Raw genomic sequence first — 24,785 nt, 5'->3', positions numbered from 1 at the left:
GTAAGGAACAGATAAATATACTCCAAGAAAAAAACATGTGTCACAAGATCCAGGGTTTTTGCCAGGCATATTTTGGGTCCGGTACACGGACCCATTCCCAATTGAAAATTGGCATGTATTTTCCCAATTTCGGTCTATATTTTCCCAATTCCGGTCTGTATTTTCCCAATCGCTGTTAACATAGACAACCTAAAAATTTGGATTTATACGAGCTTCCAGTCATTATTTTGTCAACGTTAAAATGTTACCGTGAGTCATCGTGTTGTTGTTGGTTTTGCAATTCGCGCATGCGCTTGGATAGTCTTATTGAAGTCATATCATATCTGCGTTTGAATCGCCCATTTAAAGGGGAGTTTAATGCAAAGCGTTTACGTACGTTGACTCGTTCTATTTACCGAGGTCAAATCAAGTACTGGACTCGGGACGATGTCAGACAATTCCAAATATTACGCAAAGAAGATTTTGCTCAAAGATTCGAAAGATTTAATGAAAGTTACAAGCTTTTTCAAACGAAATACTGGTAATTCCCGATCTGAAAGTCAGGCAGCTGCTTCAAACGATCTCCAACCTGACTGATTTCCCTCTTGACAAGCTTGTTAATGAGTTTAAGCACACTAAAGACAGAAAATTAAACATTCTCTGATTAAAACAAATATCCTGAAAAGAGATGCTGACTTGTATTCATTTGTACAAATATTATGAAAAGAAACAGCTAAGCTTGTATAATTCATATATTTTTCCAATTTTATAATATATTCCCAAATTTGATGAAACACCGATGGTATTTTCCCAATTTGTGGAAAATGCCGATGATATTTTCCCAATTTTTGTTCAGGGACCCTTTCCCAAAATAGCTGGCAAAAACCCTGAGATCATGTCCACATTTTGCTTCTTTGAACTACTACAAGACTTAACATAAAGTCCTTTTGTCATTCATGTTAGGTCAGCATAGCAATGGCATGTTACCACTGAACAATGTGCTCTGTCAGATGTGAACTCAAAATGAAGTTATCAGACAGTTGGACACCCAATTTCATTTAATAGTGATGTAAGAAATTGTCAACAAAATAGAACCAGCAGTAAATATCACATACAGCATGTTCAACAATATTTATCAATTAAAAAATATTATCTGGTTACAACAATTTCAAGTTAAATATATCTCAATTCTTACCAATATCCAACGTATTAAGTCGATACTAAACTTCAGTCTTTGTCACTTAAATCAAAATTCTGAATCAAGATGAGCAAGATGTTGATGCCTACCTTGCCTTTCCCAATGACATCTATCAACCTCCCCGGTGTGCCGACAACAATGTGAGCGCCATTCTCCACCTGCTTAAGCTGATATCCAACGGATGTACCTCCATACAGCACAACTGGCCGCAACATGGTTCCATGCGAGAACTTTCGAGCGTCGTTAAATATCTGCAAAGCCAGTTCTCTTGTTGGAGCCACAACAAGGGCTTGTGGCTCCTGGACCTCAGAAAATGCACTTCCTGTCAGGCCATTCTTCATCATTCCAGTCAGCACAGGCAGCAGAAAAGCAGCCTACAAATTAATATTTATTGAATTACTGTCCACAACAATAGCAGAACTATAGCAATCAGAAATAACATCAAATTTTTTCTTTCTATTTATAGAAGTGAAGTGTACAGTAGGGTTACATTTTAGCGAGCATGGCAGGGCATTGCCATACTTCAACATTATATCAATATTTCTCAATTGTGATTTTATTCCAAAACTAAATTTTGAAATCAATTTTCTGATGATAAATAAAGTATTTTTTCCTCAGTAACAATCCAAACGTGCAGATGGGTGCATGAGAACTTTGGGCATATATCACACCATTGCTTGAAGCAAGGGTGGTTGTTTGCAGTTTTAGCATAATTCAAGAAAGTTTGGACTTTAATCACAGATCTAAGATCAGGGACTATTAGAATGTTCTTTGTCAAGTGTTTCGCAGCTTAAAATCTCCTCCTGATGACTCTCTTATGCCTATTATGTAGATCTTTCTGGCTATTTTGGAAATTGCCAATAAATACAAAATAATGTACTTTTGAAATTAATGAGAAACATATCGAAGTTGCATTGGGCAGTCATTACACAGGGACATGCATAATCTTATAGGATGAAATATAGAAATAAATTTATTGCTTTTTTAATGTCTCTGTGGTCACAGGCAACTGTTTTTGCACACACATGAAATTCATATATATATTGAAGGATATTGGACCATTTTTTCTTGACCATACTATCAAGAAAACAGTAACAAAAAGCTCCACAGAGTGTGAACACAATAATGAAATCTCACAACTACAAGATACTAAAATACTACATTGGTCCATGGTAAGAGAATGTGGAATTCCTTACCGTTTTGCCAGAGCCGGTCTGAGCACAAGCCATCAGATCTCTCCCAGACATAACAATGGGGATTGAAAATTTCTGTACTGGTGTTGGCTTTTCAAAATGTGACTTCACAAGATTGGTCATAAAACCCTCATAAATACCAGCCTCATCAAAACTGTTGATAGAAGCTGGTGCTCCACGACCTGTCACTTCCACTGGAATCTTCTCGTACTTGTCAAAGTTAATGCCCTTCAAGATGCCACCAAATATTTCTGTCTCGTCCTCAGATGGTGCTGGTGGGATGTATGGTGCAGGACGGTCTGGGTCTGAATAAGTACAAAATTATTTTGAGAATAGTTCATTCTGGATAAAAGAAGTTCCTACACTTACTGCTTTTGAACTTTATCTGTGGAAGATAGTACTTCCAATATCTTCAGCGTTGATATATTGTACTGTGTAATCAGAAAGCTGCATCCCACTCGCATTGATTTGGAAATGGTTGGCTGTACTTTAAGTAGGCAGAGTTAAAATTAAAATGATGACAACACTGAAAGAATGAAAAATAATTTTGGCTCATTATTTGTATTCAAACATATCCACAATGATCAAAATAGCAACAGTGGAATGATACTGCAGTGTATCCCGTTTGTCGTTCAGCTAGAGTTCAGGTTGCAGATATTGCACCACCACAATCTGGCTCACTGATAGTACTAGTACAGTTGCGACTAAATCAAATCTTTTTCAGCATCAGTTTTCCTGTTTAACTGAGGATTGATTGATTTCAGAATGCGTTAACCACGCGGCCAGGGCTGTTAAAATGCATTTATATGTAACTTTAGATTAGTTATTAATCACTCCTATCATGGTCATGCATTCAAGCCAAAGCAATGTGGATCAGAAAGAGTCGTCACCTTGGCCCTACTTATTTAAAATGTACAAAAATGTGTTTTTCTAACCAAAAAGAATGTACAAAAATGTGTTTTTCTAACCAAAAAGAAGCTTCCTAGTAACCATTGAACCATTGGTACAAACAATAATTTTTGTTTGCATTCAATCATATGGATATCCTATTTGAGCAGATACCATAAGTTCCAATTTTCCCTACATGGAGAACCACTGTTCAAAGCCAGGCACATGTTCACAACAAGCTGGTGTTGTTGAAGGGCCTGAAGCCCTGCCTACTTTCCAATGAAGAAACATTTTACTCCCCTAAAGAACAGTTTAATGTACAATTGATACTGATAACACTTGTGTTACACTTTCATAGTCCAGAAATAAGGTTAAACGGCACAAGTCTGCGAGATAAACCCAGAGAACCAAACATATAGCCTGGCTCATAGTAGGAGTTCTGCTCATTACAGGGAAATAGACTGTTGAATATGTAACATACGGTAGATCCTATCAGCAATTTATTGTTCACTTTCAATATGTGCTTCTCCGAATGTTACCCAATTATGAAGTTTCTAACCAAGTTGAATCCTAGACTGTTCTGCAATGCAACATTATAAAGCAGTTTCTAACCAAGATGGATTCCAGAAATCTATGTTGTGACATTATAAAACACCCAAATTTCTTACCAAGTTGGATCCCGGACTTTTCTGCGTTGGGACATTCCCGGGAAAAGTGGCCTTGCTCCCCACATTTGAAACATCCACGGTCACCACTTCCTCCACCGCCGCCTCCACCTAGACATACATTAACACCAATTAAACATCCAGTGTGTTTTCGTTCATTCCCAAAGGCAATACATACTAGTATAGATAAAATTACTCCTCATTATTATGTCAGCATTTTGTTCAATGACAAGTCATTAAGTAAATAGCTAAGCATTTGCGTATTTGACAACCCTTCCCATTTGGCAAGGAAGCTATTTTTTCCTTCTGTAACTAAAGACTTCAATCATCAGTAAAAATATTTTCAGATGCCCAGCAAAAACTTAAAAACACTCGTCCATCAGACTAATTGACTAATTTATAACTTTAACAATCAGTAACAAATTAACAAAAGTACTGCAGAGTACAGGTAGATCGTTGGACAAATTCAAGTATTAGGTGGATGACTAAATATATGCAGGATGCACAATACTATACCGTACTACCTCCTCCACCACCTGGAAAAAACATTCCCATTTCAAAACATCCTTATGCAATCTTACTTGTACAAAGTTGTTAGTCAAGGGAAAATAACCCGTCTTGATATTTCTTGAATTAATACAATTATAACTGGATTTTGGTTGATCATCCTCAGCTATATCTGAAACACTCTAGTATACATACATCATGCCAAACACTTCAAAACTTCACTTCCATTTTTGACTCCTTGTCATATCGAAACAATTACTTTTACTCCACAAAAGCATCATCTTGAAACTATAGCTATTCCAGCCAGCCCAAAAACCTATCAAACTACTTGTAATTTATACCTTTAGGACATTCCCTGGACATGTGGCCTTGTTCTCCACATTTGAAGCAAGACCGATCACCACCACCACCTCCACCTTAAAGAAGAGTATGACACATAACTCTCATTTGCCCAATAGATTTTTCTCTTGTGTGGAATGAGGTTTGGAAACCACAGACTAGCGAATCATCAAATAACTATTGTCAGAGATAATGCTCTAGAATCAGGTTTTTAGTAAAATACAAATGATATAGTTTCATGTTATGTAGCAGCACTTTCAAGACGGCTATTAACTACATGATCCTCTCCAAATTAGTATTGAGTAATGAAATGTGATGTTATGCAATCAATAATATATATCACAGCTATAATTCTTGTACCTGAAAAGACAGCAAAATATATAAATGGACATTCGACCAAATCTGAAACCATTGTCGATGTTCACTTTTTATCCTTCTACTTTTCTTTTTTGGCTTAGGCTATCATTAAAGTCGACATTTTTCTACAATGCAATCGAATTGATATCTTCATAAACAGATTATACAATGTATCTTCATTCTGGGATCCACTTATTTCGCTTTACAATATTCCTAAGTCATGATCTCTTGACAACATGAATGGTTCTATTGCAACACATGAGCTAACAATAACATAAAATATTTGAAAATATCAGTGCATGAAGCTAATTAGTGAGCGGTCATATAAAAACAATCTAAATTGATATAGAAAGACTTTACACTGTCCACACAAAATACACCCAGTGCACAATCCAAGCAGCAAGCAAGACTGTAAGTCAAAAGATGGACACAAACGCAACCTATACAGCTTTTTAATATTTGTCCATGATTGACGATCCTGATAAATAAAACTATCACTGGAAGGACATTCAAATAAATTAGCAACTCTGATGAAAAGGAATTACCACCAGATGGATATTTCATTAACAATTTTTTTTCATAAAAAGAAATTACCACCAGTTGGACAATCCCTTGCGAAGTGGCCTTCTTCGCCACACTTGTGACAGCCACTGGAACTGCCACTTCCCCCACCTGTAGACAAGCAAGGCACCACATGCGGTGTTTACAAAGCAGACATTAGAACATACCTAAGCAATGTTTTTAATCAGTATATTTCCCTGCAGCTTGTTTCAGCATTTTGATCAACATCAGCTATTATAATCGGCATGCAAAAGTTAAACAGCATGATGAACACAAAATACAGGATAAAAGCAGAACAAGTATCAGTGTATACATATAGCACACAAGCAGAGCAGGAGGGATGATACAAAGTATAAATGTTGATTATATATATATTCATATAATGATTAATTGGTTTAGATTATACATAAAAACATTCAAAGCTCTAACTATTCTATGATGACAAAATTACATCACCTTGATAAATGTTACAATCCCTTTTTGTCTTGCTTTGCCAACTTAGTGATATTAAAAAGAATTGAAGAGTTAAGTTCAGATTTTGGGAATTTTCGAGTATGAAATAATTTCAATTAGAACAGGTCTGTGATGAATGCAAAGAATTTATTTTAAATTTAATCACAATGATGTAATTTATGTCATTGTATAAATACAGCATCTACTCTACAAGACTGGACTAATATAAGTACAGAGCAGTTAAGACAAGTGACTCACCTCCAAATCCTCCTCCACTGAAACATGTTATTACAAAAGGTCAAAATAATTTACCACATCAACATAACATCATTCAATAATAGAATGCTCAATTCCTTCAATGTTTGCAAAAATTACAAAAAACATTGAAATATGCCAAAATCAAATTATTCAAAAACATCAACACAAATCAAACTTTCAAAAGCAATTATCAGCATAAAATAGAAACATCTGGAGAATTGTTAAGGATCAACAAAGCAGTGAAAGAAACTTGGCATCAATGGGGTGTCCTTGGTCTTCATACCAAGATACAGGGTTGTTTTATATATCGATTTGGTGTATACCTTTACTGTAAAGTTATTTTTTTAATTAAAAAAAAAATTCTGAAGATGAGAGAAATCTCCCTCCATAATTATAAAGACAGTGATGGAATGATTTTTGAAATTTTCCATTCCATAATGAGATGAATTGAATAGTGATACATACCGTGGTGGGCGATCCGACCCAAAACCTGAAACACAACAGTGAAAATCTAATTAAGAATTGGATTTATTGTTTTATCAATATAATTGGCTTGATTTTGTTATCTTAATCAATCTTGTTTGTTGACAAAAACCATCTAATAAAATTTATCTTTTTGGCCATTATTTGATACGGTCCGACAGACTACATCAATATGACCACTTTGATGTACACAGAGCAACACAAGATACAACTTACCACCTCCTCCTCCTCCACCTCCACTACCGAATCCACCGCGGCCAAAACCACCACCTCCTCCATTGGTCATTCCATTGGAATCTCCCCCACCTGTATGGAGATCAAGAAAATATCAATACAAATTCAAAAATAAACCTGTTAAGTGTTTTTTAAAGGATGTTTAACATCTTCACAATAGCCAAAATCTTGAGGAGAGGACCACACAGAACAAGTTATAAACAAAATGCAAATTATCAACAAGAACAATAATTGACTTTACCGAGTGATTTCTTAAAGGAATACATCCAAAATATACAGATCTGCAATAATGACAAAGGTTTAAAATTCAAAACACAAATAATATATAAAGACTATTTGTTGCAGCCATATCAAGTTGCACTAACCTCCTCCATTCTGTGTTTTGGAACCAAATCCACCACTGCCGAATCCTCCACTGCCGAAGCCCTTGGATTCACCAAAGCTTGGCTTGGAGACGGACATGTTTGAAAATCCTCCTGATAACCCACTGTCTCCATTGGTGGTACCATTAACTTCGGCAGAGAAACCAGCCCGTAAAACGCCTCTTCCAAGACCCTTGGTCACTCCTAAATATTGGTGTAAAATGTTTTCCAATCAACAACATTTTACTCGAGCAATCATTAAAAGATAAAAAAAAATGCCAATTTTCCTCCAACACAAGATTCGCAACTCAAATGCACCCGTAGTGCATTCATTTTTATGTGCGAGTGTTTGCTCTGAAGATTAACTTGATACACAGTTATATCTTTATGGCTATACTCAATGCATGCTCTGAACTCCTTTTTCAAATTTAAAGGTAACATTATTAAATCAATGATGTTATTTTCTATAAATGATAATCCCTACCTGTAGATCCTCCATCACCAAAGCTGAAAATCAAATTTCCTGTAGTTGAAATAATACATATATACACAAAAAGATAAACAAATTCAAAGAAATATAGACAACTCAACCTGTGATTATCAACAAATGAAACTTATTTCTAGTTCAACTATTTCTCCTTTCACATGAGTTGAACTTTTAAGGAATACATGGACTACTTTTATGTTTTGTTTTGTTAAAATATGTCATCAAATCCTGTGGTTTTGCAAGGTATATTAGAAATGTAAAATTTGCATCTGAATGAAAATTGGGAAAATATGAAAACCAAATGAAAGAAATATTTCCTGATTTTAACATATGATATCATAATTTAAACTTCCTTCATATCAAATAATTGATCATGACAGGCATTGACACCAACAGCCCTGGCAATGAATTTGTATCAATTCCTGAATGATATGGCTGATGATCGTGCTGTTGGCATTTTTCCTGGAAAAGTGTTTGCTTTCCTTTTCCTTTTCAGTGTATGCTGGAAAAGTGTACGCTTTCATTTTCCTTTTCAATGTATGCTAGAAAGTTTTGCTTTCCTTTTCCTTTTCAATGTATGCTGGAAAAGTTTACGCTTTCCTTTTCCTTTCAAATTTATGTTTGAATAAGATTTAATGGTGTACAGTCAATATAGTGATCTTATTACAGATAAGGTTTTGTAACTGTTATTCAGAGCCTTCTTCTGGAAGTCTATTATTCAGTGTTCACAATAAAGAGCTGTGTGACATTGCGAACAAACCTACCCACACTAAATTGGATTAGTTTTGATCTAGATTCATTCAACAGAAACACTTGCATTTCTTTAATTGAGCTGAATATCAGACCCTACAAATGCACACTTAGCAACAATTTTGAAATCCCTCCAAAGCACATTATTTAGGGCTCACACAACATAATATTTTACTGTTATTACTAGTGACTCCATCCCCTCAATAGTTTTTTTGTACATGAAGCAACTATCAAATTAATTAAGTTTGACATTTTGGCTACCTAAAAAATAAGGTTGTTGTATAGGTTCAATGGCAATAACAGCACAACGGTATTCACAAGAGAGTAACCCTAGGATTTACAGTGGACGGGAAACCCCAACTGGGGAATTCCAGGTTTTTTTCACTTGTGGACATACATATATATACATTATTTTTTTTCTCAGTAGGATTGTATAAACTTGTTTTTCAAGCCTTAAGACATTACTACTTATTCTTATTTATAGGAAGCAGGCCTAAACAAAAATAACTGTTTCCGCTAACCCTACCAACCCTATATTTTTGTGCCTACCCTGAAGTTCTCTGGTCATTTTCAAAGAAGGACTATTAATGTCGAGATTCCCTAAGGCTTATCTACATACTCTTAGTAAAAAGTTAAAAACTATTATAAATATAAAAAGATCTCCCTACCTACCCTATTTTTTCTGGCACGTTAGTGGAAAAACTGGCATTTTTTTAGGCCTTACTCAAAGAGAATAACTACAGAGACATTTTTGTGGCACTTGGTTCAAGTAAAACAGCAGCCGATATATATCACATAAAATGTCAAGACAAATTCATACTACCAAAAGGACTATTCATAACAATTTTCTTCTATTATTTTTTTTTAAACATATTAACAGTTTTTTTAAAATTGATTACACAATTTCTTCCAAGTCTATCGAAAGTACAAAAAGACATCACCTTTTGTCAAAACTGGTGTTAGTTTTCAAATAATTTTTAATTCATTGGATTCAAAACACTTCTACCCTTTAAAGCAGTATACTCCAAACCTACATCAGATTAGTTATAGATGAGTACATACCCTGCTTTGCCAAATCCTCTGCCTCTACCCTGTAAAACAAGATGATTTCAATTAGGACAAGCTTAAATCTGCCCATAATAGTCACATTATCAACAATCAGCAGAATTATTGTACTAAGAGCACACCTACCCTCCTGGCAGCCATCTTCTGCTGAGTAACAAGAGGAAATGACGGTATGCCTGGAGACTCTTTATCAACATGTAGCTATTTTTAGCTTGCTTGGAAGGTTACAAAATTCCCCACCTGAAGGGAAGCAACTCCTACTACATTTAATGTCAACAATCTTTCACCTAATACATGTACTTCAGCACACATGTTCACATATATTTTGATTTCATTCCCCTTTTAAGTTTTCTTATTTATAATAAATAGCTATATCAATGTATTACCAAATCTTGAAATGACAAACATTTCAATATATTTTTTTTTTCTTTTAAATTTCCCAGTTGCAAAAAGATGAAATACCTATATTACAAAGACTTATTTTTCACTGGCATTTACCAGGGAAGGAGCTCACTAAGAAAGCAGTAAATTACTAATTTCACTGCCATGTAAGACTCGACTTCAGGAAATTTCAAACATATCAATCCTTAAAATTTTACAGTGTATCAATAAATTTTGCCAACTTGTAATAAATTTCATATTATGCCCGACTGGGGATGCAACATTACCCTTGGGCATTGCTCCCTAGTGGTGTCATGGTAAAGAGTTGGTGTATCTAGAAGGATACAACAATTACCCTTGAGCATTGCTCCCTAGTGGTGTCATGGTAAAGAGTTGGTGTATCTAGTAGGATACAACAATTACCCTTGGGCATTGCTCCCTAGTGGTGTCATGGTAAAGAGTTGGTGTATCTAGTAGGATACAACAATTACCCTTGGGCATTGCTCCCTAGTGGTGTCATGGTAAAGAGTTGGTGTATCTAGTAGGATACAACAATTACCCTTGGGCATTGCTCCCTAGTGGTGTCATGGTAAAGAGTTGGTGTATCTAGTAGGATACAACAATTACCCTTGGGCATTGCTCCCTAGTGGTGTCATGGTAAAGAGTTGGTGTAACTAGTAGTATCCAATCATTTCCAGTTTGAAGTGTGATGGGAAGTTGAAATGGAATACTAGGTGAAACAGAATCTAAGTTCACGTTTAATTCCCTCACTGCATTATGCATTAGGAGCAGTTGATCAGGTAAATGAGGATTTGGAGAATGTAGCAATCTCGAATCAGCATATGCAATGTAGACTGCAATTGCATTATTGCATTTAAACATTCAAAATATTTTGTTTCCACAGAATACCAAACAAATTTGTCTTTAACTTGTTATTATGCTCCTCTAAAAAATTTAAATTTCTATTTGTTTTAATTATCTATTTCAAGAATTATATATTTTTTTAATTATCTATTTCAAGATATCGAGGAAGTGCGGAATTTAGTGTATTCTCTCAATCTCTGAACAGAAATGAGCTTTGTTTAGTGCATTCTCTCAATCTCTGAACAGAAATGAGCTTTGAAGATGTTCTGAAACTATATTCCAATTACCCCAAAAAATGCTCAGTACATTATTAATGGCAAAGTTTGTGCTGTATTTTCTCTTATATAACTTTTTAAATCACATCAGACTTGCAACACTAACAGTAATGGGATCAGTTTCATACTCTTCCGGAGACTTTTTCAAGTTTTTGTTGTTGTTAAGTTTCAAAGTAGCCAACGCTTTCACTGAACATCTGTAAGGCCAACCTTAAAATATAGTGCTTGGCATTGATCGACCCACGTCTCTGAAGGATGGGTTGGTAGCTATATTTTATTCTTTTTTCTTCAAAATAGAAATATTTGTACTTTATATAAAATCCACACAAGAAAACATAATATAACGAAAATAAACATTTTATTCAACATCAAGCTTGAAGCGTTTGATCAATATAAAATTTACATGCTCTTAAAGCACTTTAGTGACAGAGTTTCTAGTACACAAAGCAGAACTGGGGCCCGTTCGTTTATGCGGACAAACCGGTTCGTCAGTTTTTAAATGTAATATTTCAAACATGTATCTTGACGGACCTGCAAATGTTAATACAGGCCTTGGGAGTCTTTGTCAAGGCTCGTCTGAAAACAATATAAAATCACCAGGTCCGTCTTTATTTCATAAACGAACAACACCGGTCCAAGTGGTCTAACCGTTTGGGCCGCAAAAACGAAAACGGCCCTGGAAATACTCCATTAGCGAAGAGAAAAACAAAAACAAAATGGAAGGCAAAACATTTTCAAGTCTGCAGGTAATTTCCCAGTCTGTCGGTCAATGCCAAACAAACTTAATTTTATTTTTAAAATATTATTTACCTTGAAAATAAATGCCACTGTATAATAATTATAATATATTGCAAATAAGTGTTTAAGCAATTTTGGGGGATTTTTATACAACTGTGGCACGAGATGAGTTTACATAAATAATGAGTGTTATATATGCAAGTTGGTGGGTTTCCTCAACCATAGGTAGCAATGCCCAAGCAAAGGGGAGATAACTCGTATTGCAAATTTGGGATTGAGGAAAATTACGTCACGAAATAGGTCTTCGGAAGTACAGTGATTTTATCGTACTTGCACACAGTAAATCAATGGATGGTGGGGGACATTCATTTATTCGATAACCCTCGATGATTTACTATCTACAATACTGAAGAAATGGCGCGTAGGTAAAACGTGCCAGCTTTATCAAATTTTTACAAAGTGCTCATTTCCTTATTAATGCGAGTTCATCCATCAAAAACATATCACAATGCTAAGTAATATTCATTTTAAATAATTGACTATACAGATCAAAGAGACACAACCGTTCTAGATGTGAAAATGTGGTGTTGATCACACCGAGAAATTTACCGTTAAGCTAACGGTAAATCAAAGATGGCGGACAGGTGCTGTCGGGCGCGGAACGAGAATGTAAACAGAGTCAAAATGTGATATATTTTGGTGTTATTGCTTGTTTTAGTACTGTATAACATCATATCACTTAAAGTTGATGACGTTTTGAATTAATATGAAGATAAGGTCTGTAAATCTACCCATTTAGGCCTATCGTGTAAACTGGGTCAAAGTGAGTGTAACTTCTGCAAGTTCTGCTAAGTTCTGGAGTGTCACGTTATTTAGTTAACCGCGGGTCCTGTCCCACTCACCAGCATCTTCGCTAGCCAAGGCTTCTGATTACGTTACACTCCACGAACCCTTGGCGGATATAGTCGTGTTCAAACCGTCGCGCCCTGGAATCCCAGGGCACCCAATCAAATCGCGTTTTACATTCTGGCTTGGTTTCGCAGTAAACAAAAAATGCGGCACCCAGTACAGAGCTACATTGCCGACTATGTCATGGCATTTTACCTAAATACAAAAAGCACAATCTTTGGGGGAACATTCGCAGTGTTTGATCAATTCATTAAGTCATTGATCACATATCTCATCGAAATGACACCAAACCTCGATGTGTGTTTGTAAACATCACCGATGAAGTAAATCAGTAACGCCTGTTTTGATTGGTCGAAAATTTCATGCTTGAAGGGTGGTAATTTCGAATCACCGCTAGAGGGCCAGAACTGACGACTATATCCGCCAAGGGTTCGTGGAGTGTAACGTAATCAGAAGCCTTGGCTGGCGAAGATGACTCACCAGGGGCAGGGACACATATTCAAACCTAGTTAAGGCCATGTCTATTGTTCCATGTTTTTTAGATAACATTCATTTTATGTGCATCAAAATGCCAATGTATGGGTAGTAGCAATATGCCATATCATGCATATGGTTAAATATTTTTCCTTGGACATAGACTACAAATCCATCTTTTGATTTGTTTAGATGCACTGAAAAAAATCATCAGATTCAAGCAACTTGGATGAATTTCACTTGGATTTTCTATGACAATAGACACATAAGCACAATATTTTTTTCATTTATTTCGAAATATTTCATTGTCAACACAACAAATATAAGACAAAGTATACTTGTATACGTAGATTATAGAAAAATATTGTGACATAGTTGAAGAGTTAGTTGTAAGCAACTATTGTTTTTAGTTTAGATTTTTAGTTAAAATTGAAATAGAGTTTCTTGTAAGAGTAATCAAGAGAGTTCCAGTGATTATACTTGTTCTAGTTCTAGTAGGAGGAATTTTGAGGATTTTTGAGGATTTTTTCCTTTCTAAAATTATTTGTTTTTATGAATGGCTTGATGCTTTCTGGAGATATGTACATGTAGGTGTATGTATATATTAATGATTTTATACAAGTGTTATGAGGTTTGCAATTAGGATTTCTTTTTTATGTTTCTAATTTTCTTCTGAATAAAGTACATGGTGATATGTACATCTTCTTAGACCTGTTGTAATCCTTATGGCTCATAAATATTTGATATATGATCAGACCAGGTACCCTTTTTATCAAAAGTTAAACCTAAATGTTTGTGACAGTCCTGCTGTGTTATTTGATGATTATTAAAGAAAATAGGGGGATGAGGATTTGTTTGTTTATGAGTGAATGTTATTGCTACTGTTTTATTTGAATTAAAAAGGACTTGATAATGTGTGTTTATAATTCTTAATCTTATGCATGTTATTTAATATTAAGTTATCTGTGTATTTATCAAAAATGTAGGATTTATAAATGTTTGTTATTAAAAGGAATCAAGTTAGTAGTACATGTACATTTAAAAGGAACTTTTAAATCATTTAAAATTTCTGATAACAAACCAACTATGTACCAGGTATATGATAAATCAGATTGAACTAAACAAATCTTACAGAACTACACATAGGAAAGGAATCTACCCTTATCAATTTGCAGCATGGACTGCAATGCAGCATATGCTGCAATCATGCTGCTTTTATGCTGGCATCATGCTGCTAGTTTCACAGCATGATTGCAGCATGTGCTGCATAGCAGCATGGTACCATGCTTCTGTACAGCATGTACTGCAACCATGCTTTAAAAATTGAGATAATTGAATATCTGAACTCTATCATGCTGCAATCATGCTTTGTCGACTTAGTTAATTTATCATATGCACTGTATCATGCTGCAACCATGCTGCAATAACTTTGCCAGTTTGGATATCAAATCATATCATGCTGCAATCATGCTGTGTGGACTTGGTAAATTTATCATATGAATTGTATCATGCTGCAACCATGCTGCAATAACTTTGCCAGTTTGGATATCGAATTATATCATGCTGCAATCATGCTGTGTGGACTTAGTAAATTTATCATATGAAATGCATCATGCTGCAATAACTTTGGCATTTTAGATAGGATCTGTACCATGCTGTATTAACTTTGCCATTTTAGATACAAACTGTACCATGCTGCAATTATGCTGTATTAACTTAGTTAATTTAATGAACTGCACCATTCTTTCATGTATTAACATGAATTGTTTAAGTTGAAATGTGTATATGCTTGGCCATTCTGTATTAGCTTAAAAGGGCATTCCTTTGTTCGGACATCACAAAATTTCTGTGGGTGAAATGTAGGTCCAAGCGAGGATCCAAAATCTAGGACCAAATTTCCCAGGTATCAAGATTAACCTAAACAATTATTAATTAATAAAATAAGATACAGAAAATTAACAAAAGTTGGTATTAGATATTTTAGTATCTTTTTTTTAATTTTAAATAAAATATAGAAAATTTCCAGGTATCAATGGTGATAACAAAATAATTTTTAAAAACATGTTTGTGTTGCAGAATTTCTTTTTTATACTTGATCAGTACCACACATATTTATTTAAAATTCAATAACAATTATTTTAATTAAGTATTTCGTTTATAAGTATGTTCGTTGTTAATTAGTATAACGGTTCACAGCTTTTAAATGTGATATTTTGTCAGCTTTCACTTGTAGTTCTATCTCAGAAGGAATTAACTTAAACATTGATGAATGTTGCAAGTTAGTACATTCGTGTGACGACTTAAACCTCATCCCTATACAAATTTCATTCAAATTTTCAGAGTTTAGATCGTTTTTTGAAGAACCAGTATATTGACTTTTGCTTCGATTATACACTTTTTATCGGAGATAGAATCAGTCACTTTATCCAAACACTGACATAAACCAAGACGTTGCCATTTACCATGCACCAGCTTACTACCAGGTAGCAATACAGGTATCATCAGTCTGATCATGTCCGCCAAAACAAAATCGGGGTCACTCTACCAACAGTTACACATGTGCTTGGAATATCGCTTTTAATTCAATCATATAAGATTAAAATCACCTGCTCTTTGTCTTTGTATCGTATACTTTCTGGATATATGCGGTGTTAAGATTACATCTGATAATAGCATACGAAATAACGTCGTGTTTGACACAACATTCATCGCTATAAACTCCAATAAACATGTGTTGAACTTATGTTGTCACTCGGACGCTTCCTTGTAAAACGTATATTGAAGTTAAGCGCTGTGATGATCTCGACCTCGACATGAGTTTACTAACAACAGACGATATTCCCGTACTTTAATCTGAATTATTTGAAATCGTGAACATAAAAAGAAAACGTGCATTGGTCGGTTCCTCGTCTGAAAATACATCCATATTAAACAATAGGCGTATGACAGACGAGGCCAAAACCTCTGGTCAGATTACATGTTTATCGTTCGGTTCACCTATGACCTCGTTTGTTTACCTTGCTCCAGAGATGTGACGAGAGTGCTCCTCGAGCTCGTGCGATCTAAATGTGCACGATGCAAGTATTAAATACTGTAATATTTATCTTAAAAGTATGACAATAGAAGTTTATGATTTAAAATAAAAAACACGCACAAGTAAAAATGAATCGTGTTAATCTCTGGCAGTAAAATATTTATCCCATGATGCAACACACACGAGTTTAGCGGGAAGTCTGATAACCATGTTTGAATTCACCGGATGTTTATTTCCAGAAGAAAAGTATAAACAAACACGACGATAGCCTAAAAACGAAGTTTGTTTCCAGTCTTACTGAAGAAGATCGACTTACTTCAAGTTACCGACGAATGAATATCAGCGTTCTCGTTGTTTTTGACGACCGATGCATATTTTTACCCGACAAACATCGTTACAAGACAGGGTAAGTTTTAATTATATAATCTTCTTCACGTTCTGACATCGTTTCACATTATACGACGATGAATTTGATACAGAGTTCTAGATCTATTCATATCAATAAAACCTAATTATTTATTTTTCAGGGTTTTGATGATTAATTTATCACAGATTACACGGCCGAAGGAAACGCAGTACCGATCCATGTGTTACAATCGTAAGTTTTCAATTTTATTTATTTATTATTAACGATCTTCGGCCCGACTTAAATTGCATTTTTTCCCCACTCACACAACCCTTGTTATGATTATGACGTACATACGTATTCACAAACAATGGTGAGGAAAATTTGTGTTTTGGATAATGAAACCTTTCGTGAAAGATCTTTACCTCCACATTCTTTTGAGGATCGATGTTTGCAGATTATTGCCTCAAATTGAAACGATTAAATGAAATAGGTGAATTAAGATGAATTATAAGTAACATTGTTTTATGTATAGTATATTGCAGTTTCACATTGATATGAACTGATGGAGAATTCGGGAGTAGCTTGATTTAATTAATAATTAAGTCATCCTGGCAAGTTTTATTTTGTAGCTTTGTGTGGCTGGCTTAAATTTTCTTGATAAAAAGGGTTCCAAAGCAAACATAATGAAAATGATAGCAAAGTGATCATGAAAAGTACATAAGTTAAATACATACATTATCTTCAAAAACTTGACAATTATTCTAATTTTGAAATAAAAGAATATTCTAAAAGTCTTTCTTTCTTCCAACAGAGACTGAGTCTGCATGCAGTACATTCTGGAATGAGGAACACCGCATGCATTGTGGTCCAAATTGATGGCATTGACTTAACACAAAGCAGAAAGGAATGAAGAGAAATTAAGAAGTTTTATGTTTCACATTAATTAAGATTATTCGAGATATGTTATCTGTCGAGGTATACAACATTTCCTTTCATAATAAAAGTGTAAACATTAATATATATACAAAAAAAAATCATGTATATAATCTAAAAATCCTTGTTAGTTATTTGTTGTACTAGCAAAAAATATAATAGTCGTCTCAAGCTTGGTTGTATTGAAATCCCCGGGGACAGTGACAGAGATATATCACTACAGTACGTGCTACATCAAACAACACACCATTGTTCAAATTGTCAATCAACATTTCATTTAGTCAGTATTTAGAATTGATTCCAAAATTATGATAATCTTTTCACAGTTTATTAGAAATAATGTTAAATTCGATAGAAGTCTTCGACTGTTGCTTGTTTTTGTTTATTTTAAGTTCACGGACACACATGAAAACAGTTTCCAGTACATCTGGGCTACTTCAAGGAAACTACGTATACTGTCTGAAATCAGTCTTGTGCGTCGGTGACAAAATGTATACATATCCTACTCTAACTCTGCTGGAAAAACTTAATTTACAACATATGTCCAAACAAGATTAATTCTGTCTTTGGGATAGAGATATTTAATTTTAAATAGGTTTCAGAAAAAAAATTGTGTAGAGAATTGTGCCATTTTGGGTCAAATATCATAATATTTTGCAATTTTTGAGAATTTTTTAAGCTGTTACCATGGTATTCACAGCTCTAAAAATCACAGAAAATATCAGTTTACTTATCCTTCAGAGCTCTATTAAAATTGCAAATGTTGTACAGATTTCAAATATATATACTTTATTAGAGGTTATATGTAAGGTTAACTGGCAATGTTTACATATCTAAAGCATGTGCCATATTTTTCAGAATTTGGCATTTTTACTGTACACTGCTACCTTATCAGGGCTGAAAAATGTTATTTTTTGGAAATTGTGCTTAATTATGCTTGATTAAGCTTTATTTTAGTTCATTATTGCTCAAAAATGCATAAAAACAATTTAAAACTTGTTTATTATCAGGCTTGTCATATTAGAGGAATCAAGGGAGGTAACTCGCATATTTACCCATTTTAAGGGTGGGTTAATTAAGCATAATGTTAATGAGTCAGTGTAAATTGAAAAGATATTCTATGTTTTATAACAAACCCAAAATAACTTATTGGGTATCTAACAAACCATATAGACTGAATTCTGGTTTGTTTTACCTGATTTATTACCCCGTATCCATGGAAACTATTACAGTAAGTGTTATTTTTTGAAATATTTGGTGAAACCATTATTTTCAATTTATTTATACATTGGTAAGCATGTAATTTCAATTGATGGAGTGTACGGTTGATACAATATTGTCAATTATTGTCACTTCCTTCGGTAAAGCAGAAAAAATAGCATTTTCCGCATAAAATGGGATCAGCGGACACTTTCATATGATCATTGGTACATATCTGAATTACCGGGGTGGAAACAGATGACTGTGATGTCATAGGCATGACATTTTGAAATCTTGGATGTCATGTCATGATTTATCAGTTAGAATATTGCATGTGTTGCTAAGCTGAGGTTTGGAAAGGAATTTGGTTATTTATTATGACACCATTGAGTATTTATGACGTCATATATACCATCTGATGACGTCATAGTTACTGATGACGTCATGGTAACTATGACGTCATATTACAAGGCTAAATTTGATAGTTGTATAGTATTTTTTGCTTGATTACATGCACAGAGACTCAAAGTACCACATTCAACTCAAAACACAACTTTATTCAAGAGATATACAGAATTATGGGAGTTTTCATCTTTAAAATTACCTCCCCTTATTACTGGATTGGGAGAAAAAGTTGTCAAAATACACCTCTCAGGGAAATCAGCAATACTCGGTGACTATTAAAGATACGCAGTAACCCGATATGTCATTTTGTTCGTCGGAACATATTCTAGACATTCATGGGGTTTTTAGTAAAATTAGAATTAACAAAAGTGATGTATAAGGTAGCACACCACAGTAAGACAGCCTGGCCATGGGCAATTTTTTTGTTAAGCAAATAACTCCTGTATTATGATATGTATAAAAAATGAAAAAATAAATGTACACTATAATTGGTATATCCAGTATGAAGTAGTACATACAGGCTTCACATTTATTAAAACAAAAGTCAATAAATTGGTTCCGGATTTTAAATATCCGGATTTTCCGAACGTGTGTTTACACAGGAAATTTAGTTTCGCCTACAGCGCAAAATGGAAGCCCACAGAAAAGGTAAGATAGCGGAAAAACTTAATTTACAACATATGTCCAAACAAGATTAATTCTGTCTTTGGGATAGAGATATTTAATTTTAAATAGGTTTCAGAAAAAAAATTGTGTAGAGAATTGTGCCATTTTGGGTCAAATATCATAATATTTTGCAATTTTTGAGAATTTTTTAAGCTGTTACCATGGTATTCACAGCTCTAAAAATCACAGAAAATATCAGTTTACTTATCCTTCAGAGCTCTATTAAAATTGCAAATGTTGTACAGATTTCAAATATATATACTTTATTAGAGGTTATATGTAAGGTTAACTGGCAATGTTTACATATCTAAAGCATGTGCCATATTTTTCAGAATTTGGCATTTTTACTGTACACTGCTACCTATATCTTGTTGACTATTTTTGTTGAAACAAACCACTTCTAGCTAGGATGAATTGATATTAGTTGTACTCGAAAATTGTACTAGAAAAGATAGCTGTGTTGTGTATGTGATGGAAGTTTTGAGAAAAAGAATATAAGAGGCAAATAAAATAAGTACCATGGGTAAATTAGAATTAAAATTTGTTTTGTCACCTTCTCATTTCATTGATTAGTTTTAAATGTTTGAACTAAAAAAAACAGCCTGTATGAAAAGTTTTATACCATGTTAATTACCAAATAAAATGTAATACAAAAGTATTCTTCAAGTTTTTATTGCATGATTTTCATTGATTTTGTAAACCATGCTGCCATGAAGCATGATTGAAGCATGATCCCAGCATAATTTGCATAATTGAAACATGCTGGGATCATGCTGCAGACCATGCTGGGATCATGCTGCAGACCATGCTGGGATCATGCTGCAAACCATGCTGGCATCATGCTGCAGACCATGCTGGGATCATGCTTCACAGACCATGCTGGGATCATGCTTCACAGACCATGCTGGGATCATGCTGCGGCCATGCTTCCTTAAAGCATAAATGCAGCATGATCCCAGCATAATTTGCATAATTGAAACATGCTGCAATCATGCTTTAACTAGTAAGAATATATAGTGAGGTAAATTAGGCACCATGCTCCAGTCATGCTTCATTCATGCTGCAATTCCATGCTGCATTCATACTGCATCTATGCTGTGATCATGCTGCAAATTCATTGGGAGTTGTTTGACTGTCCATTTTGCACAAAAAGGCATTTTAATTAAGGTGTTTCCTATGATATGGACAAGTTTTTGTCAGGGGAGACAACTTTGTAAAATAGTTATAGCTTCAAAATCTGTGCCTATGGAAATATTTAGCATGAATTTGTTGCTTTTTATATTAGAATATGATGTTATTTAAATAATGGTCAAAAACATTTTTCTGAATCATAAGTATTTTCAGAGCAATTGGCTGTGTACACTTTTTACCGATTTATTTGGAAAAGCGTTGTTTTGAAGGTCTCAATTTCCATATTTCAAAAATTCACTAAAAATTCAATTTTAATGATAGACTTGTTCTGATTGCTGTTTTGCAATCAGGGGGTGATACTCTTCAAGAAAATTACTCCAAATTACTTCTTGAATATATAAAAAAATTTGGTTGGGCATTGCTACCATAGGTGCTAAGCACATAAGTTTTTCAAGATTGTCAGAATCTTTCAAACTATGTCTTATTATTTACCGGTTTGGGACATCAAATTGGCTCATAACTTTTTAGGAACTTGTGAAGTCATATATCACTAGAAGATCAGAAATCTGAAGAGTCAAAATACATGTCAAATAGAGATGTCCCTTCAACCCAAAGAGTTGAACCTTATTTTCAATGGGGAATCAAAAACTTTTAAACCCTGCTAGGCTGCTTAGAATATCAAATTTAATTTCAAAACTGACAATTTTTGTTCGAATTTTCTTTTAAAATATTTTTTTTCATGATGTTAGCCATTTTCATGATCTAAGTCTGAATTCTTTTCATTGGGCTACTTACTGTAGAGAGATTTCCGCAAAACCTGCGATTGAACATGAAACATAATTATGAAAGAAAAACAACACAAAACGCCTTAATTCGCATCGGAGCACGGGGATCACGGAGAACAATTTTTGCTGCTGTTGCTCGCAGTTGGCTCGTGTAAAATGACTGTCAAACATGACAGAATCGGGTACAAAGTGAGAATCAAACAAATATTGATACAATTTAATTCAAAGATGTTTACATAGGTATTTACAACGGGTCTATTTTTATAAAATTCTGGCAATGAATGGCCGATGAGAAGTCACGGTCTGCTAACTTCTCCGGCCCAAAAATCAGGTCAATGACCTGGTCAACCCGTTTTGATAACTAAACACTTACTTCTGTGGACGGTCCATCATCCCAGTCATCCATAATCTTCAAATTAAAAGTGTTAAGTAAAAATTCTTCAATAAAATCGTTGACTTCCCAATTTCACTTAAAAGTTCTGACAAGCAATTTGTGTTTTGGCTACTAAACACGTGGTTTCAGAATTCCCTTGGTTTGAGCGAGCCGCCAAGTTACCAGTGACACAGAAATATCACAGACTTTTCATTAGTTTTATGAAACCGAAAACTGATAAAACTTAGTCAACAGTACTTAACATCACAATTCAGCGCTTGTCACCAGTGTGCGTCTGACTGTCACTGGCTGTGGTTTCGCGTTTTCTGTCAAACCCCTCGTGTATTTCCCGCCACAATGGAGGCCACTTGCAGCTGAATAGGTTCCGGCGCATGTCGGCATGACGTCACGTCTGCGGCGCCATCTATTGGAAATTTCATGTAAAAGCACCTGTTCGGCAAGCTCGTTCGGTTCAATTCTCCAAAAGTGAAAAACTTGTTTCACAAATAACAAAACTAACAGTATGTTACTATTAATCACCAAATGAATTTTAAAAAAGTTAAACCACACAATTAGTGTGCCCTTTTTTTTAATTGAAGGTTACTTAACTTTTAATTAATCTTTCCCTTTGTACAAATGGGATCAGACACAAGTTTGAAAACCTATGGTCCGTCTAAATGATGAAATATACATATGTGACCGCAAAATTTTAAGAAACGGATGATGATGATGATGATGATGATGATGGTGATGATGATGATGATGATGATGATGATGAAATTCAAAAATATACCTTATGATAATTTTTTTTTTAAATGCATTAGTTTTATCAGAGACATATCACATGTGATATATACGTCTCTGATTATCACTCTATATATAGATATACATATTACATTGTATAACTAAAATCAGATTCCATTTATAACATAGGGAATATCAGTGATGTACATTGTTTAACCAGTATATGTTAGCATTATGATAACTAGCTGACACAACAGAGCACATACCACGTGCCACACATGTGCTGTTCCTTGATGCAATCCGCTATGTAACCATAGTTACACAATGCTAAGAATAAATGATTAAGTTGATATAAACTATATTAGCTAAAACATTTAGTATGTCTAATAAAGTCGTGGACTAATAAAAATAAAGAACAGTTTGATTCAAACTTATTTTATTTGTAAATATACAAATGAGATCAGACACAAGTATATATAAAACAGTTTCCATTATTAGAAAGTTCGTCAGAACCAAAGTAGAAGAAGATCTCAGGTAATTCAATTAAATTTAAATCATTCCCAATATTTTGTTTCCGGCATTTCTGGGGAAATCAAATAATGGATAGTCTAACAGATAATGCTCTTCCATTATCTATTGCCTGTAAACATATACACTGGAGCGACCAAATCAATTAAATTAATGAGTTTAAAATTGGCATTTAAGGAACTACATTTATACCCGAGTCATGTATCAATGCAGAAAATTGACTCTCGATCGCCAGAAGAATAGAACTTCTGAGCACATGCTCCTTTCAACGAAATTTTCCATATAAATTGAGAAATAGTATTACAAGATCGGGTGTGATCTAGAGCTTTATTGTATTAGGTATAAATGATCTTTCAACTTTTAAAAAGTAAATCTTTTATTCTTGGGATTATATAATTACATAATTACAGATCATAATTGCTAAAAGTTCGTATACTGGATTAGTCATAATGTCGTATTACGTTACTTTTTATCTCCAGATTGAAAACATCAATAATTGAAAATGGACTACGCTTTGGATAACATAAAGAAGAAGAAGAAGAAGAAGAAGAAGAAGAAGAAGAAGAAGAAGAAGAAGAAGAAGAAGAAGAAGAAGAAGAAGAAGAAGAAAGAAGAGAAGAAGAAAGAGAGAAAGAAGAAGAAGGAGAAGAAGAAGAAGAAAAGAGACGCTACTCGCCCCTCGCCTCCTCCTCAGACTCCCCCTCCTCCTCCTCCTGCCTCCTCTCCTCCTCCTCCTATCCTCCTCCTCCTCCTCCCCGCCTCCTCCCTCCTCCCCCTCCCTCCTCCTCCTCCTCTCCTCCTCCTACTCCTCCCCCCTCTCCCTCCTCCTCCTCTCCTCCCCCTCCCCGCCTCCTCCACTCCTCCTCTCCTCCCTCCTCCTCCTCCTCTCCTCTCCTCCTCCTCCTCCTCCTCCTCCTCCTCCTCCTCCTTCTCCTCCCCTCCTCCTCCTCCCTCCTCCTCCTCCTCCTCCTCCTCCCTCCTCCTCTCCCCTCCTCCCCTCCTCCTCCGCTCCTCCTCTCCGCATCCTCCTCCCTCCTCTCCCCGCTCCTCCCATCTCACAAGACTACAGAAAAGCTCAGCATTCTGACACGAGCTCTACAAAAATGTCCACAGTCAGAATTCACAACAACGTGCACTTTTATACATTTATATACATGTACATGATATTTACTTAAGTTTTCCCCTGTATAATATTGATAAGTTTGATTGATAGACTG

General features: G+C 34.8%; 1 protein-coding gene across 5 annotated transcripts in view; it reads right to left on the bottom strand.

Annotated features, from left to right (window-relative positions):
• The window catches only part of LOC117326246 (ATP-dependent RNA helicase DED1-like), a 34,533-nt gene extending 11,858 nt beyond the window's left edge, over positions 1 to 22,675 (bottom strand). Inside the window, exons 1-12 of one of the 5 annotated variants that reach the window (XM_033882916.1) lie at positions 22,297 to 22,675; positions 9,777 to 9,805; positions 7,962 to 7,984; positions 7,481 to 7,681; positions 7,098 to 7,187; positions 6,864 to 6,888; positions 6,399 to 6,415; positions 5,721 to 5,798; positions 4,772 to 4,846; positions 3,927 to 4,034; positions 2,374 to 2,675; positions 1,267 to 1,551 (exon numbers count right to left, since the gene is read on the bottom strand). In XM_033882916.1, coding sequence (XP_033738807.1) covers positions 1,267 to 1,551; positions 2,374 to 2,675; positions 3,927 to 4,034; positions 4,772 to 4,846; positions 5,721 to 5,798; positions 6,399 to 6,415; positions 6,864 to 6,888; positions 7,098 to 7,187; positions 7,481 to 7,681; positions 7,962 to 7,984; positions 9,777 to 9,805; positions 22,297 to 22,329 — 1,266 coding nt within the window. In that variant the 5' untranslated portion in view covers positions 22,330 to 22,675. Of the gene's footprint in view, positions 1 to 1,266; positions 1,552 to 2,373; positions 2,676 to 3,926; positions 4,035 to 4,771; positions 4,847 to 5,720; positions 5,799 to 6,398; positions 6,416 to 6,863; positions 6,889 to 7,097; positions 7,188 to 7,480; positions 7,682 to 7,961; positions 7,985 to 9,776; positions 9,806 to 9,905; positions 9,970 to 22,296 lie in introns of those variants that run through there. The other 4 variants (XM_033882917.1, XM_033882918.1, XM_033882919.1 and 1 more) reach the window with 4 other exon arrangements.
• Positions 22,676 to 24,785: the final 2,110 nt, after the last annotated feature.

The sequence above is a fragment of the Pecten maximus genome, chromosome 4 (assembly GCF_902652985.1).
Source record: "Pecten maximus chromosome 4, xPecMax1.1, whole genome shotgun sequence".
Lineage (NCBI taxonomy): Eukaryota > Metazoa > Mollusca > Bivalvia > Pectinida > Pectinidae > Pecten > Pecten maximus.
The sequence above is the reverse complement of the archived record's forward strand: the minus strand, read 5'-3'. Positions and strand labels throughout refer to the sequence as shown.